The sequence below is a fragment of the Crotalus tigris genome, unplaced genomic scaffold, assembly GCF_016545835.1.
Source record: "Crotalus tigris isolate CLP2741 ecotype Arizona unplaced genomic scaffold, ASM1654583v1 scf7180000018523.1292444, whole genome shotgun sequence".
NCBI lineage: Eukaryota > Metazoa > Chordata > Lepidosauria > Squamata > Viperidae > Crotalus > Crotalus tigris.
In genome coordinates this window covers 77,586-92,312 of record NW_024097056.1, presented here as the reverse complement: position 1 = coordinate 92,312, position 14,727 = coordinate 77,586, and the positions used below count along the sequence as shown (strand labels likewise).

Genomic DNA, 14,727 nt, shown 5'->3' with positions numbered 1-14,727 from the left:
GTAGGCAACCTTAGCTCTTTTATAACTCGTGGACTTCAACTCCCAGAATTCCTGAGCCAGCCATGCTGAGGGAAAAGGGAGAGGTTTCCAAGCTGAGCCATGCAGGCTCAGGAATTCTGGGAGCTGAAGTCCACGAGTCATAAAAGAGCCAGGGTTCCAGGGTTGCCTACCCGTCCTAGACGTTTCCAGCGGTTATGATGAAAGCGGGCCGCTCACTTTTATTTGATAAAAGCTGCGTCTAAGTTCTGAAAACAGGTAAATGCTCACTTTTCGGTTAATCCAGTTCTATGCCAGTTTGTCTACTAATTACAATCGGAAGTAGTAACTTCTCTCTAGTGTTAAAACTAGAAGCCCTGAGCGAGAGCAAGAAGCCAGCAAGTGTGGCAAATAACCTTTAAAAATAGCTAGTTTAAGTAACTCTACGACAGCTTCTTATGTCGCCGTCCTTCCCCTGCGGGGAACCACGTTATCAAACGTGGTTTCCGATTCTTTTCGTTTTTCAAACAGGTAGTCCTCGACTTACGACCACCACTGAGCCCAACATTTCTGTCGTTGAGTGAGACAGTTGTTCAGGGAGTGTTGTTGCCCCGTTTTACAACCTTCTTTGCCACCGTCCTTAAGAAAATCACTGCAGTTGTTACGTTGTTAACCCGATTGTTAAGTGAATCTGGCTTCCCCATTGACTTTGCTCGTCAGAAGGACCCAAAAAGGGATCACTGCAACCGTCATAAGTACATGCCAGTTGCCAAGCAATCCGAATTTTGAACACGTGGCTCCGGGGATGCTGCGACGGTCATAAGTGTGAAAAATAAGTCGTCAGTCATTTTTTGTCAGTGCCTTTGCCACTTGGGATGGTCTCTAAAGGAACTGTTGTAAGTCGAGGACCACCTGTGCTTTCCTCCCTAAAAACCTGCCCAGGTAAATACCCAAACGCAGCTACCTTGTTGAGAAAGGGACAAGGTTGCTTCTTACACCGACATGATCTTTTTAACACTTGGGCAAACGGCACATAGTTTGAACCATGAACCGAATGTCCTTAAGAGGCAGAATTGACCATTTTAAACATACATTTCGGCAGTGCAGACAATGAAGAGGACGTCGGTCGCTTGTTCTTTTCTCTCTCACTCTCTCTCTCTCTCTTTTTAAATTTCCAGTACCTCTGTCGTAATAAAGTTAACAAAAATATTCACTATTAAAAGAAGCCGCCAGCTGGCACTGCCAACTCATTGTCTGTAGTAGTCTCAGAAATCCTAATCCTGTAGAATTCCTTAATTTCTGGGCCGGGTCCGCAGGCGCCGGTCTGTGGGAGCGTCGGAGAGGGTGGCGATCGAGCGGAGGTGGACAGGGTACCTGAGTTCTTACGTTTCCTGGCTCCGCCGCATCTCACAATTTCCCGGCCTTCATGTAAGAAGGGATGGAGCCCCGCTGAGTCAGCCCTTCGAATCTCTTGTAGGTGTAATTCAGGAAAACCCAATCTTTGGACTTGAAGTCTGGTTCGGTGGTATTTGGCACTAGAGCAAAGAAAAAGATTTGATTTTTTTTTGAGGACACAGAGGAGTGCAGGCTTCCCGTGAAAGCTCATTTCAAATGGAAAGTAAGAAGGTGGTTTTCAACGACACGTTTATTATTAAACTCGTGGGATCCTCTCTGAGCGTGGTGGTTTTCTGGCAGACGTTTCATGACCCAACTAGGTAACATCATCAGTGCTAGAAGGGAGTGGTGTTTATGGAGAGGAGGAGGAGGAGGAGGAGGAGGAAGAGAACTGTGGGGTCCTTGGTGCTCTTTGAGCCTGATGGTTTTCTTGTAGACATTTCATTACCCAATTAGCTAATATCCTCAGTGCTAGAAGGAAGAGGGGTATGGGAGGAGGAAGAGGAGGAGGAGGAGGAGGAAGAGGAGAAGAAGAAGAAGAAGAAGAAGAAGAAGAAGAAGAAGAAGAAGAAGAAGAAGAAGAAGAAGAAGAAGAAGAAGAAGAAGAAGAAGAACAACAACAACAACAACAACAACAACAACAACAACAACTGTGGGACCCTTGGTGCTTTCTGAGCTTGGTGATTTTCTTACAGACATTTCATTACCCAACTAGATAACGTCATCAGTGCTGGAAGGGAGTAGGGTTTGCTCTCATTTTATTTACTATGGCTTGCTCTGTCAGTGTTGCTGGGAATGTTCTTCACTGGATTAGGTTGTGCCTTATTGTTAGCTTGTTTATCTGCGTGCTCCTTGCTGTTCTCTGAGCTTGGTTGTTTTCATGCAGCTGCTTCATTACCAAACTAGATGCCTATGGAGATTCTCAGTCATCCAGGTCATGGTTGTCCCAAAGTTGCTTTTTCACGAGGCAACTGGACTTCCTTGTTATTCTTTGAAGATGTTTCGCTTCTTATCCAAGAAGCTTCTTCACCTCTGGAGGGAATGGTAGGATTTATACTCCTTGCAGACAGCTGGTCATTTGCCTTCTTTTGGAGAGTCGTTGAGGCCACCTGAAGGTTTATTTATGTCAGGGGTGTCAAACTCAATTTCATTGAGGTCCGCATCAGCATTGCGGTTGCCCTCGGGGGGCGGGGGGGCGGCCTACTGGATGGGCGTGGATGGAGTGGGTATGGCCTACTGGGTGGGCATGGCCAGCTATACATCTTTTGCGTCAAGGGTGCCTTTGGGGGCCTGGGCAGGAGTGGGACAGATCTGAGGGTCTCTGGCAGAAGGGGGTGGGACCGGGGCAAGCGCCAAGGCAGGGTCCATTTCTTTATTCCTCACAAAGGGGGACACCTCCCCAGCATGCACCTAGGGGGCAGGGCTGACACAGCAGGGGCTGGTTCCTCGCTGTTTCTAGACGGCCTTGTGGAGCTAAGACTGAATGCGTTTCAGCATAGATGGCCACCACAAAATTGTACATTGGCTCCCGGCCGGCCTGGGCCAGAGCCAAGGCAGCGGGGGCCGTTCCCTCACTGTTTCCAGGATGGCTTTGCGGGCCACATGAAACCACTTCATGGGCCGCATCCGGTCCCCGGGCCTTGTATTTGACATGTCTGCTCTATGTCCTCAGAGTCATCTGAGTGGTGCAAATGGGTGTGGAGCTTTCTTGGAACTGCTGAAAGGACTGTGTTGTAAACTGGAGAGAGATGATGTCGTATCCTTCCCCCTCTATTGAGAGAGGGCTGTTCAACTGAAACTTAAAAGAAAGCAAACGACCAGCTGTCTGCAGAGAGTATAAATCCTTCCATTCCCCACCATCCAGTCAGAGCTGAAGAAGCTTTTCGGATGAGAAGCGAAACGTCTTCAAAGAAAAACCAAAAAGTCCAGTGGCCACATCAGTGGATGCTATCAACTTTCGTAATGAAGCATCTGCATGAAAACCACCAAGAGCTCCAGGAAGACCCTAACTTACAAATATTCTCTGCTGTTATTTGTCTACGTTGGGAGTTCCTTGTTTGGGCTGTTGCTTACTTCTTGATTGTTGCAGACCACAACGCTCACAAAAATAAACTACTAGAAGAGTTTATCTCAAACTAAACTCTTGAATATTCTTTTTTTTACCTGCTAGGTTTCTTTCCTACATACGTTGCTCTGGGCTTTGGGGAGTGGATGTAACTAACAACCAACCAAGATTGATCTAAAATCCTTGGGATAACCTTTTACCGACAGTGCTGTTATTAGTCCTTTGAAATATGCCAACGCAAGTCATCTTGTTGAATTAGAACACCTTCAAGGTTGCATTCGATAATACGATTCGAAGACGCTTGCTCCAATAAGAAACAAAAGCCACATATTGTCCGAGCTGCAAGCCAGAAAAAATGGGCATTGTTGTGTCAATGAGTATTGCACTCACCTGGTTGTAAAATGTCCGATTCGGGGAATTCGTCAAAATTGGAGGTGTCATCTATACTTTTGATTTCTATATTGATCGCCGCTGGCCTTTCTCTAAAACGAAACGCAAACATCACAAAAATCAAGCCTTCAGCCAGCTTTGGCCTCGGCTCAATTGAATCTAGCTTCAAAACCTTTAAAACAGGGGTCTTCAAACTTGGCCCTTTTATGACTTATGGACTTCAACTCCCAAAATTCCTCAGCCAGGCAAATGGCTGAGGAATTCTGGGAGTTGAAGTCCACAAGTCATCAAAGGGCCAAGTTTGAAGACCCCTCCCAGAATTCCTCACCCAGGCATGCTGGCTGAGGAATTCTGGGAGCTGAAGTCCACAAGTCATCAAAGGGCCAAGTTTGAAGACCCCTCCCAGAATTCCTCAGCCAGGCACGCTGGCTGAGGAATTCTGGGAGTTGAAGTCCACAAGTCATCAAAGGGCCAAGTTTGAAGACCCCTGCTTTAAAACAATCCAGTCACCTCCGACACAAACACAAATGTACTGTATCTGCTACTTCCTTTCTGAATGCATTTAAATGCACTTCCAGGTAGATCCAGGTGAACACACATTACCTGTTAATACCTCCTTAAGGAAACTTTTGTCTTTAGTTGTGCAATCCCCAAGGAAATACAGGTAGTCCTCGACTTACAACAGTTCATTTAGTAACCGTTCAAAGTTACAATGACGCTGAAAAAAGGGACTTGTGACCGTTTTTCACGCTTAGGACCGTTGCAGCATCCCCAGGGTCACGGGATCAAAATTCAGATACTTGGCAACTGACTCGTATTTATGACGGTCGCCATGTCCCAGGGTCAGGTGATCCCCTTTTGCAACCTTCTGGCAAGCAAAGTCAACGAGGGAAACCCAAATTCACTTAACAACCGGATTTCCAACTTAATCAACTGCAGTGATTCATTTAACATGGCGAGAAAGCTCGTAAAAATGGGGCAAATCTCACTTAACAAATGTCTCACTTAGCAACGGAAATTCGGGGCTCAATTGTGCTTGTAAGTCGAGGACTATCTGTACACATTGACTCAAGATGTATACAAAATGCCCAGGCCTGTTCCGAAATACCTTGTTGCATCCTGGTGGTGCCTTTTTAACGTGTGCATATTTTGAAGGACCTATATGACTACTCTGGTGGTGCAGGGGTTAGAAGGCAGTATTGCAGGCTGACTCTGCCCACTACAAGGAGTTCGATCCTGATCGACTCAAGGTTAGCTCAGCCTTCCATCCTTCCGAGGTCAGAGAAATGTGGACTCAGATTGTTAGGGGGCAATAGGCTGACTCTGTAAACCAGGAGTCCCCAACCTGCAGGCTGCGGACCAGTAGTGGGCCATGGTCTGCTGGCTATCGGGCTGTGGGAGAGGCTGGCCAGTGCGCACACGTGTGCTCGCACACCCGCCCACTAGTGCTAGCACTGTGGCCGTGGGGTGCAAAATCTGGACAGTGCCATGCCGTGGGGTGCAAAAACAGGGCAATGTGCTGCAGGGTGCAAAAACGGGCCTATGCTGCGCCTCGAGATCAAAAACGGGATGCCGCTGTGCCACGGGGCGCACAAGCAGGCAGAAATGGGGCACTGTGCTGCGCAAGAACGGGGCAGGGCTAGCGAGTATCACGCAAGTGCTAGCCCCACCCGTTTGCATCGCACATGTGGTCGCGGCCCCATACGCGTGCACACAAACATGTGCTCCCGTGTAAAACACTCCCCCTCCAATTCCCTCCAGTCCGCCAAGAAAGATTGGTGACCTGTTCTGTTCCCTTCCATTCTAAAGCCCTGATGGCGCAGGAGTTAGAGTGCAGTATTGCAGGCTAACTCTGCCCATTGCCAGCCGTTCGATCCTCACCGGCTCAGCGTTGACTCAGCCTTCCATCCTTCCGAGGATCCAGATTGTTGGGGGCAACATGCTGACTCTGTAAACCGCTTAGAGAAGGCTGTAAAGCGCTGTGAAGCATTATATAAGTCTGAGTCCTCTTGCTATCTTCTTTAAGGATATACCAAGAGGTTCAAGATATGGCTCCTGCTTGGGATGTAAAGGCCTGTCTATCCCTCAATTTCCCAGAATTCTTCCACTTTTCATTTTTCACCCACTCTACCTGATGTGTGCCCAGTCCACCCCTTCAAAAAATGCGTGGCTCTTAATTTCTTCTACTCCGTTGCTGCCGATTCTGTTCTCACCATCAGTGCAAAATCTAGAAGAGGGGGGGGGAAGATTTATTTTTTTAAAATTATTACTAAGGTAGTAAATGGTGCAATAAACACAGTTTCTAGCCTACAATTTGCTTTGAAAAACAAGTCTGGTACAAAAGTAAGACAGCTGAAGATTTTGGTGTCCAAGAAGACGCATTTTTGATACCTACAATCAGCCCCAAATTCCAGTTATCACACGTTCTCTGAAAAAGATGCTAATTGTTTATCATCTTTTCCATAAGGGGGTTAAATAGATCTTTTCTGAAGCCTTCTATAAATGTAGGAAACCTGGGGGGATAGGTAGGATTTGATCAAAACGCCCAAATAGCTGGATAATCATCAAACAGGAAGTGACGGAATTTCTTTATAAAATCCTCCCCATCTTAAACTGGCATGAATTTTTTCATTCGTCCGCTTCCAACATTTACTCCAGAGCAGTGGTTCTCAAGCTTTTTAATGCCGCGACCCCCAACCGGTCGTAAGTCGAGGACTACTCAACCGGTCGTAAGTCGAGGACTACTCAACTGGTACAGCACCGTTTGCAGAATGGGACTTTTGGCAGGCTCAGCAGGGCAGAGACAGCCTGGACAATTCCTATTGGCTTTGGAAAGCCAATCGAATTAGACTCTATTCAAGAGAGTCTATTCTATTGGCTTTCAAAAGCCAATAGAATAAAAGGGAGTAGCACAGCTAAGGAAAAGGGGAAAAAAATGGCGGACTGTATTGTTTGGCGACCCCCGTGAAATGGTCGTTCGACCCCAAATGGGGTCCCGACCCACAGGTTGAGAACCACTGCTCCAGAGTCTTCTACTGGTTAGACTCCTAGTTCTTCTCCTTCCTCTTCTCGGCTCTTTCTACCAGTTCTCCCTCCTTCTCCTTTCATCCACCTTTCAAGGGGTGGTCTACAGCTTACTTCTTGGACTCTTGTTCTATCGATGGCTCTTTCCTACAGTTTCAATTTCTTCGTCTCTCCAATTTGAATCTGAATTTGATGTAGAAGATGACCGGGCTGAGCCCAAGGGAGGGGTCAAATGCATCCATGAGCCCTTTCACACCCACAAATTCAGCCCACTGTGAATTCCTTATCTCCCGTTGATTTCCCTTGGCTGTTAGTAGTTCAGATTCTTGTAGAGAGCTTAAGCTTACAATAAATCTTTGAGTTGCCCGGAAGCCCTGGTTTCCGTGGCACTTGATACCGTGCTTCGTTTCCACTGTTTTCTTAGTAATAGTAGTAAAGTTGGAAGGGACCTTGGAGGTCATCTAGTCCAACCCCCTGCTCAGGCAGGAAACCCTACACCATTTCGGACAAATGGCTGTCCAGTCTCTTCTTAAAAACTTCCAGTGTTGGAGCATTTACTGCTTCTGGAGGCAGGCTGTTCCACTGATTGTTCTCACTGTCAGGAAGTTTTTCCTTAGTTCCAGGTTGCTTCTCTCCTTGATTAGTTTCCACCCATTGCTTCTCGTCCTGCCTTCAGGTGCTTTGGAAAATAGCTTGATTTCCTCTTCTTTATGGCAGCCCCTGAGATATTGGAATACTGCTATCCTGTCCCCCCTTGTCCTTCTCTTCGTTAAACTAGACATACCCAATTCTAGCAGCTGTTCCTTATATGTTTTAGCCTCCAGTCCCCTAATCATCTTTGTTGCTCTTCTCTGCACTCTTTTTTAGAGTCTCAACATCTTTTTTACATTGTGGTGACCAAAACTGGATGCAGTATTCCAGGTGTGGCCTTACCAAGGCAGATGTTTAGAAGTCTACACTCACACAGCCCTGCGGTTGTCTTCCACCCCCTAACCTCTGACGAGCGATTCTGTCATTGTAACGTAAAGCTTCTTCAGCGTAATGGCAAAGAAAACTAGATTATCAGTATCAGGCAAACCAAACCATACTTTGTACGGCTTTCCTGCATATGTAAGGGAAGGGCTTACCTTAAAATTAGATCCTTTGCCTTTTCTGAAATGGGCACCTCTGGTGGAAACACCAAAGTCTCTTTCCAGTTCATAACTTTTCTATATGTTTCTTGGGGTGTTTCCGAGCAAAAAGGTGGGTATCCTGTAGAATGGAAGACAAGGAAAAGCACTAAATTAGACCAGGGGTGTCAAATTTCACTGAGAGCCGCATCAGCATTACAGTTGCCCTTGGGGGGGGGGAGTGTGTGGCCAGGGTGGGTGAGGCCTACTGGGTGGGTGTGGATGGAGTGGGTGTGGCCTACTGGGTGGGCGTGGCCAGCTCGACATCGTGGCCTGGGCAGGAGTGGGACAGATCTGAGGGTCTCTGGCAGAAGGGGGTGGGACCGGGGCAAGCGCCAAGGCATGGTCCATTTCTTCATTCCTCACAAAGGGGGACACCTCCCCAGCATGCACCCAGGGGGCGGGGCCGACACGGCAGGGTCTGGTTCCTCGCTGTTTCTAGACGGCCTTGTGGAGCTAAGACTGAATGCGTTTCAGCATAGATGGCCACCACAAAATTGTACATTGGCTCCCAGCCGGCCTGGGCCAGGGCCAAGGCAGTGGGGGCCGTTCCCTCACTATTTCCAGGATGGCTTCGCGGGCCACATGAAACCACTTCACGGGCCGCATCCGGCCCGGGAGCCTTGTGTTTGACATGTCTGAATTAGAGGAAAAATATTTAAGTACTGGGAATAAACTTGGTAGATGGCGTCATGTTAATTCTCCGTGGTTCTCCCCCCCACCCAAAACCCCCCAAATTTCCTTTGAAACTAAGGAGGTCCAATCGGTCAATCCTAAAAGGAAATCAACCATGACCGTCCTTTGGAAGGGCAGATCCTGAACCTGAAGCTCAACTATTTTGGCCCCTGAATGAGAAGACGAGAAAGGACACTGATGTTGGGAAAAAGGATGCCTGATGAAGGCCAGAGGAAAAGGGGATGACAGAGGATGAGATGGTTAGATGGGATCGTTGACGCAAGGAATATAAGTTTGGGCAAACTCTGTGCTTCCCCTCTTAGCCTCTTTTTTCATCGCAGCTCCCATTTGTCGCTCTCACCTATTAGCATTTCGTACATGATGACCCCCAAAGACCACCAGTCGCAGAGTTTGTTGTAACCCGTTTGCATGAAAACCTCCGGCCCAATGTAATCTGGAGTCCCGACAGTAGAATAGGCCTGGGGAAAAAAAAAGATATTTCGAAAAAAGAGAGAGATTCAGCCCACCTTTTTAAAAAATAAAATAAAATAAAAATCCAGGGTTATGTCTTTCAAAGAAAACAGGTCAGGGTCCTCCATCTATCGTAGTGGTTCTCAACCTGTGGGTCGGGACCCCATTTGGGGTCGAACGACCATTTCACGGGGGTCGCCAAACAACGCAGTCCGCCATTTTTTCCCCCTTTTCCTTAGCTGTGCTACTCCCTTTTATTCTACTGGCTTTTGAAAGCCAATAAAATAGACTCTCTTGAATAGAGTCTAATTCTATTGGCTTTCAAAAGCCAATAGGAATTGTCCAGGCTATCTCTGCCCTGCTGAGCCCGCCAAAAGTCCCATTCTGCAAACGGTGCTGCACCAGTTGAGTAGTCCTCGACTGACGACCGGTTGAGTAGTCCTCGACTTACGACCGGTTGGGGGGGGGTCGCAGCATTAAAAAGGTTGAGAACCACTGATCTATCGTCTAGTTTGGTTTTCATGCTTTCTCTGAAAACAGCATTGTTTACCATTGTTTACCGTTCTGATTTCTGGCAAAAATAAATAAATAAATACCCATTGGGGACAATTGATTGCACAGTCCTTCTCCTCCTCCTTCTCCTACCCCCCCTTTCTCCTTCTCCTCTACTCCACTAACTCCACCCCCTTCTAGTACTGATGATGTTACCTAGTTGGGTAATGAAAAGTCTGCAAGAAAACCACCAAGCTCAGAGAGCCCTAAGGACCCCACAGTCCTCATCCTCTTCCTGCTGAAACTTGCATTATTCTACTACTGACATATGCAATGACCTAGCTCTCTAGTGAAGTCTAGAATTACTGGGAACGATGGATGGAAAGAGAAGAAGAAGGCCTACAACGAAGTCAACGGACTCAGCTTGGAAATTGGGAAAAGATCCTCTATCTAACAGTCTTATCCATTTGGTCATTAAAACTCGGCACCAACTTGATTGAGTATATCAATCAATCAATCAAAGGTCGCAAAATCAAATATAATGCTTGTGGGATCCTTGGTGTTCTCTAAGTTCCGTTGTTTTCTTGCAGATGTTTTGTGACCCAACTAGGTGACATCTTCAGTTCTAGACGTTGCAAGCACCAATCCCTTCTAACACTGATGATGTTACCTAGTTGGGTAATGAAACGTCTACAAGAAAACAAGCAAAGTCAGAGAGCCCCAAGGACCCCACAGTCGTCGTCCTCCTCCTCCTTTTCCCTGTAAATCCCACTCCCTTCTAGCACTGATGATGTTACCTAGTTGGGTAATGAAAAGTCTGCAAGAAAACCACCAAGCTTAGAGAGCACCAAGGACCCCACAGTCTTCCTCTTCCTCCTCCCCCTCCCCCTCCTCTTCCCTGCAAACCCCACTCCCTTCTAGCACTGATGATGTTACCTAGTTGGGTAATGAAAGGTCTGCAAGAACAAATCCAAGCTCAAGAACTACAAGGACCCCCCCCCCCCGTCGTCATCGTCCTCCTCCTCCCCTTCTCCTTCTCCTCTACTCCACAATCCCCTCCTCCCTTCTAGTTATCTAATTAGATCATTGAAATATCTGCAAGAAGAAAACCAAGAGCGCTACAAGGATCCCATGGTCCTCCTCCTCCCTTCTAGCACTGATGATGTTACCTAGTTGGGTCACGAAAGGTCCGCAAGAACAAAACCCAGCTCAGAGAGCTGCAAGGAGGACTTGAAGACCACCTGGCTTCCTCGGGACCTTTTGACGTGGAAGGACTTGGCAGAGGTCAACAGGGTCTCCGGGAAAGCACTCACCAACTGCCGCCTGTTCTTCTTCCATGTTTCTGCTTTTCTCTTGGAGTTCATATTCTGAAAGGCTGAATGCACGAAACAGAGCGAGGTGAATGCTTTGCATTTTTCACAGCGTCACAAAAATTCAGCCTGCTTATGGATTCTCATGCAAGATACAAAGGGGCATCGGGTGGGCAGGAATGAATGACAGGGCCTTTTTCTCGTGCAAACGTTAACAAAAAAAAAAAAAAAGACCTGAAAAGCTATTTTAACCATTTCTTTCCCTCCCTAAATGTGTCATCGACACAGAATTGCGAGGCATTAAAGAGCCGTTCTGCTCCAAAGACTTTGGAGACACAATATCGGAAACGGTACATCTTACAACTTCCCTGTTGTCTTGCAGATATTTCATTACCACACTAGGTGACATCATCAGCGCTAGACCTTTAGGGCAGTGGTTCTCAACCTGTGGTCGGGACCCCATTTGAGGTCGAACCACCATTCCACGGGGGGGGGGGGGTCGCCAAACAACACAGTCCACCATCTTTTTCCCCCCTTTTCCTTAGCTGTGCTACTCCCTTTTATTCTATTGGCTTTTGAAAGCCAATAGAATAGACTCTCTTGAATAGAGTCTAATTCTATTGGCTTTCGAAAGCCAATAGGAATTGTCCAGGCTGTCTCTGCCCTGCTGAGCCCGCCAAAAGTCCCATTCTGCAAACGGTGCTGTACCAGTTGAGTAGTCCTCGACTTACGACCGGTTGAGTAGTCCTCGACTTACGACCGGTTGAGTAGTCCTCGACTTACGACCGGTTGGGGGTCGCGGCATTAAAAAGGTTGAGAACCATTGCTTTAAGGCATTGATAAGGTGGTGTGATTTGGTAATGAAATGTTTGCGAGGAAACCACCAAGCTCAGAGAGCATCAAGGACCCCGCAGTCCTCCTTTCTGCAAACTCACTCCCTTGCAGCACTGATAATGTTACCTAGTTGGGTAATGAAACGTCTGCAAGAAAACTGCCAAGCTCAGAGAGCACAGAGGACCCCACAGGCCTCCTCCTTCTCCTCTTCCTCCTTCTCCTCCTCTTCCCATACCCCTCTCCCTTCCAGCACTGATGATGTTACCTAGTCGGGTAATGAAACGTCTGCAAGAAAACAGCCAAGCTCAGAGAGCACCAAGGACCCCAGAGTTCAACCCTGAACTACAAATATTCTCCTCTATCAACACAATAGGCAAAATATTTATCATAAGTGGGAATTTGCAGTACTTACAGAAGTCACTTGGCGGATTATGCGTAAGGTTTCTGTAGAATTCAGTTCGGTGAGCTTTCTTTAAACCTGTGCATAGCCCAAAATCAGAGAGTTTTACATGCCCCTACAGAAAGAAAACATTACTCATATGATTAATCCAGATGACTGATGTAAATACGTACTTCTGGAGCAATCCCCTGATTTACATCTAACCGTCCACCAGAAGAACTGTGCCAAAGCACAAAACCGCGTTCATCGCATTTGAGCAATGGACACGCAGATGGATTTCAAGCAAATTTTTAGTACTATTTTATTTCTAAAATTTATCTAGCCACCCATTTATTAGCCACAGTAACTCTGGGCGGCTTACAATATTAAAAAGATGAAAGCGTATAAAGTGTAATAAATAGAAACACAATGTTATAAACATCAACCTAGCTAACAATACAGGGAGGGAGGGAGGATGGCGAGAAGGGGAGGGGGTGGGATCTGTTCTTAATCTATCAACCCCCCCCCCAAGGTGGAGCCCCTCCGTTGGTACCAACTGGCAGAGCCAGGTCTTTAAGCTCTGATGCAGGGGTCTTCGAATTTGGCCCTTTTACGACTTGTGGACTTCAACTCCCAGAATTCCTCAGCCAGCGTGACTGGCTGAAGAATTCTGAGAGTTGAAGCCCACAAGTCGTAAAAGGGCCAAGTTTGAAGACCCCTGCTCTTATGGATGGTAAGGAGGGTTGGAGCTGACCTCACATATTGATATCTCGTTTTTGGGAGGGTGGCGTTTGAAGGGTGATTTGTGCAATCAGCCCTTCAGTGGATAGGTTTTGGATGGGCAGGTTCAACCTTAGACAAGAAGATTTCTGTATTTATAAAAGGCGGGGGGATGTCGAAACCAACCGCAGCCCAGTCATTTCAGCCATGGTGTTGAGGATGTCACAAGTACCTATGAGAAGAGTGTTTTCTCAGTTCTCAGCAACTTTAAGCTGGTTGTACTTCAACTCCCAGGAGTATGGACTTCAACTCCCAGACTTCAACTCTCAGAAATGTGGACTTCAATTCCCAGATTTCAGTTCCCAGAAGTGTGGACTTCAACTCCCAGAATTCAACTCCCAGAAGTGTGGACTTCAATTCCCAGAAGTGTGGACTTCAACTCCCAGATTTCAGCTCCCAGAAGTGTGGACTTCAACTCCCATAATTCAACTTCCAGAAGTGTGGACTTCAACTCCCAGAATTCAACTCCCAGAAGTGTGGACTTCAACTCCCAGATTTCAGCTCCCAGAAGTGTGGACTTCAACTCCCAGACTTCAACTCCCAGAAGTGTGGACTTCAACTCCCAGACTTCAACTGCCAGAAGTATGGACTTCAACTGCCAAAAGTGTGGACGAACTGCCAGAAATCAACTCCCAGAAGTGTAGACTTCCTTCTATTCTGGGGATTCTGGGAGTTGGAGTCCACCCAGCTTAAAGTTGCTGAAATTGAGAAATTCCGTCCGAGAACGAGGACCCAAAACAGAGGACGTGTATGAACATTAGATACCTTTGCATCCAGCAGAAGATTATCGGGTTTAATATCTCTGTGAATAAACCCTAGTTGATGAATGGCATCAATAGCAAGCACGGTTTCAGAGATATAAAACTGTGTTTCTTCCTCAGATAGCGTATCCTTCTTCATGAGCAAAGTCATCATATCACCTGAATCAGGGAGAACAGGACATAGTACTGTATTTGGCTAGTGTCAAAAAGCGAGAAATACACACTGAGTTACTTCTGCGCAGCTTCCTTTATTGCAGTGGTTCTCAACCTGTGGGTCAGGACCCCATTTGGGGTCGAACGACCATTTCACGGGAGTCGCCAAACAAGGCTGTCCGCCATTTTTTCCCCCTTTTCTTTGGCCACACCCCTGGCACCCGGTGATGTATAAGTGGTTGGGGTCACCACAACATGGGGAACTATATTATGGGGTCGTGGCATTAGAAAGGTTGAGAACCATTGCTTTATTGTTCCTCACCTATAGACAGAATCTTGCCAAACTAAAGCAGACCCCTTGCGTCATTAAAGATATAGCCTGAGAATTGCTAGGGAGGAGCTGTCTTATCTCTTTTTCTCCCAACCAAGGTATCTGAACTTCGCTGTCTCTTGGTCCTCTGGAACGCGGCCCTTCTCTTCTGGGAATCCAGACTACATTCCACCACAGCGGGTTTCGATATAAGAAAACTGGATAAAAATGATACAATCTCCAGTATTCCAATAATTACTATGATAATATGGCCAGGATCATAGAACATAGAATAATAAGATTGGAAGGGATCTTGGAGAACTTCTAGTCCAGGGGTAGGCAACCTTGGCTCTTTTATGACTCGTGGACTTCAACTCCCAGAATTCCTGAGCCAGCCATGCTGAGGGGAAAGGGAGAGGTTTCTAAGCTGAGCCATGCTGGCTCAGGAATTCTGGGAGTTGAAGTCCACGAGTCATAAAAGAGCCAAGGTTGCCTACCCCTGTTCTAGTCCAACCCCACAGGAGGTCCTATACTGTTATGGAC

General features: G+C 47.0%; 1 protein-coding gene across 1 annotated transcript in view; it reads right to left on the bottom strand.

The window, feature by feature from the left end:
• Positions 1 to 692: 692 nt before the first annotated feature.
• Positions 693 to 14,727, bottom strand: part of STK38L (serine/threonine kinase 38 like) — a 46,773-nt gene continuing 32,738 nt past the window's right edge. Inside the window, exons 7-14 of the mRNA XM_039353416.1 lie at positions 13,726 to 13,880; positions 12,214 to 12,316; positions 10,971 to 11,032; positions 9,056 to 9,173; positions 7,978 to 8,101; positions 5,958 to 6,053; positions 3,827 to 3,918; positions 693 to 1,511 (exon numbers count right to left, since the gene is read on the bottom strand). Of these exons, the coding sequence (XP_039209350.1) occupies positions 1,384 to 1,511; positions 3,827 to 3,918; positions 5,958 to 6,053; positions 7,978 to 8,101; positions 9,056 to 9,173; positions 10,971 to 11,032; positions 12,214 to 12,316; positions 13,726 to 13,880 (878 nt within the window). The 3' untranslated portion in view covers positions 693 to 1,383. The remainder of the gene's footprint in view (positions 1,512 to 3,826; positions 3,919 to 5,957; positions 6,054 to 7,977; positions 8,102 to 9,055; positions 9,174 to 10,970; positions 11,033 to 12,213; positions 12,317 to 13,725; positions 13,881 to 14,727) is intronic.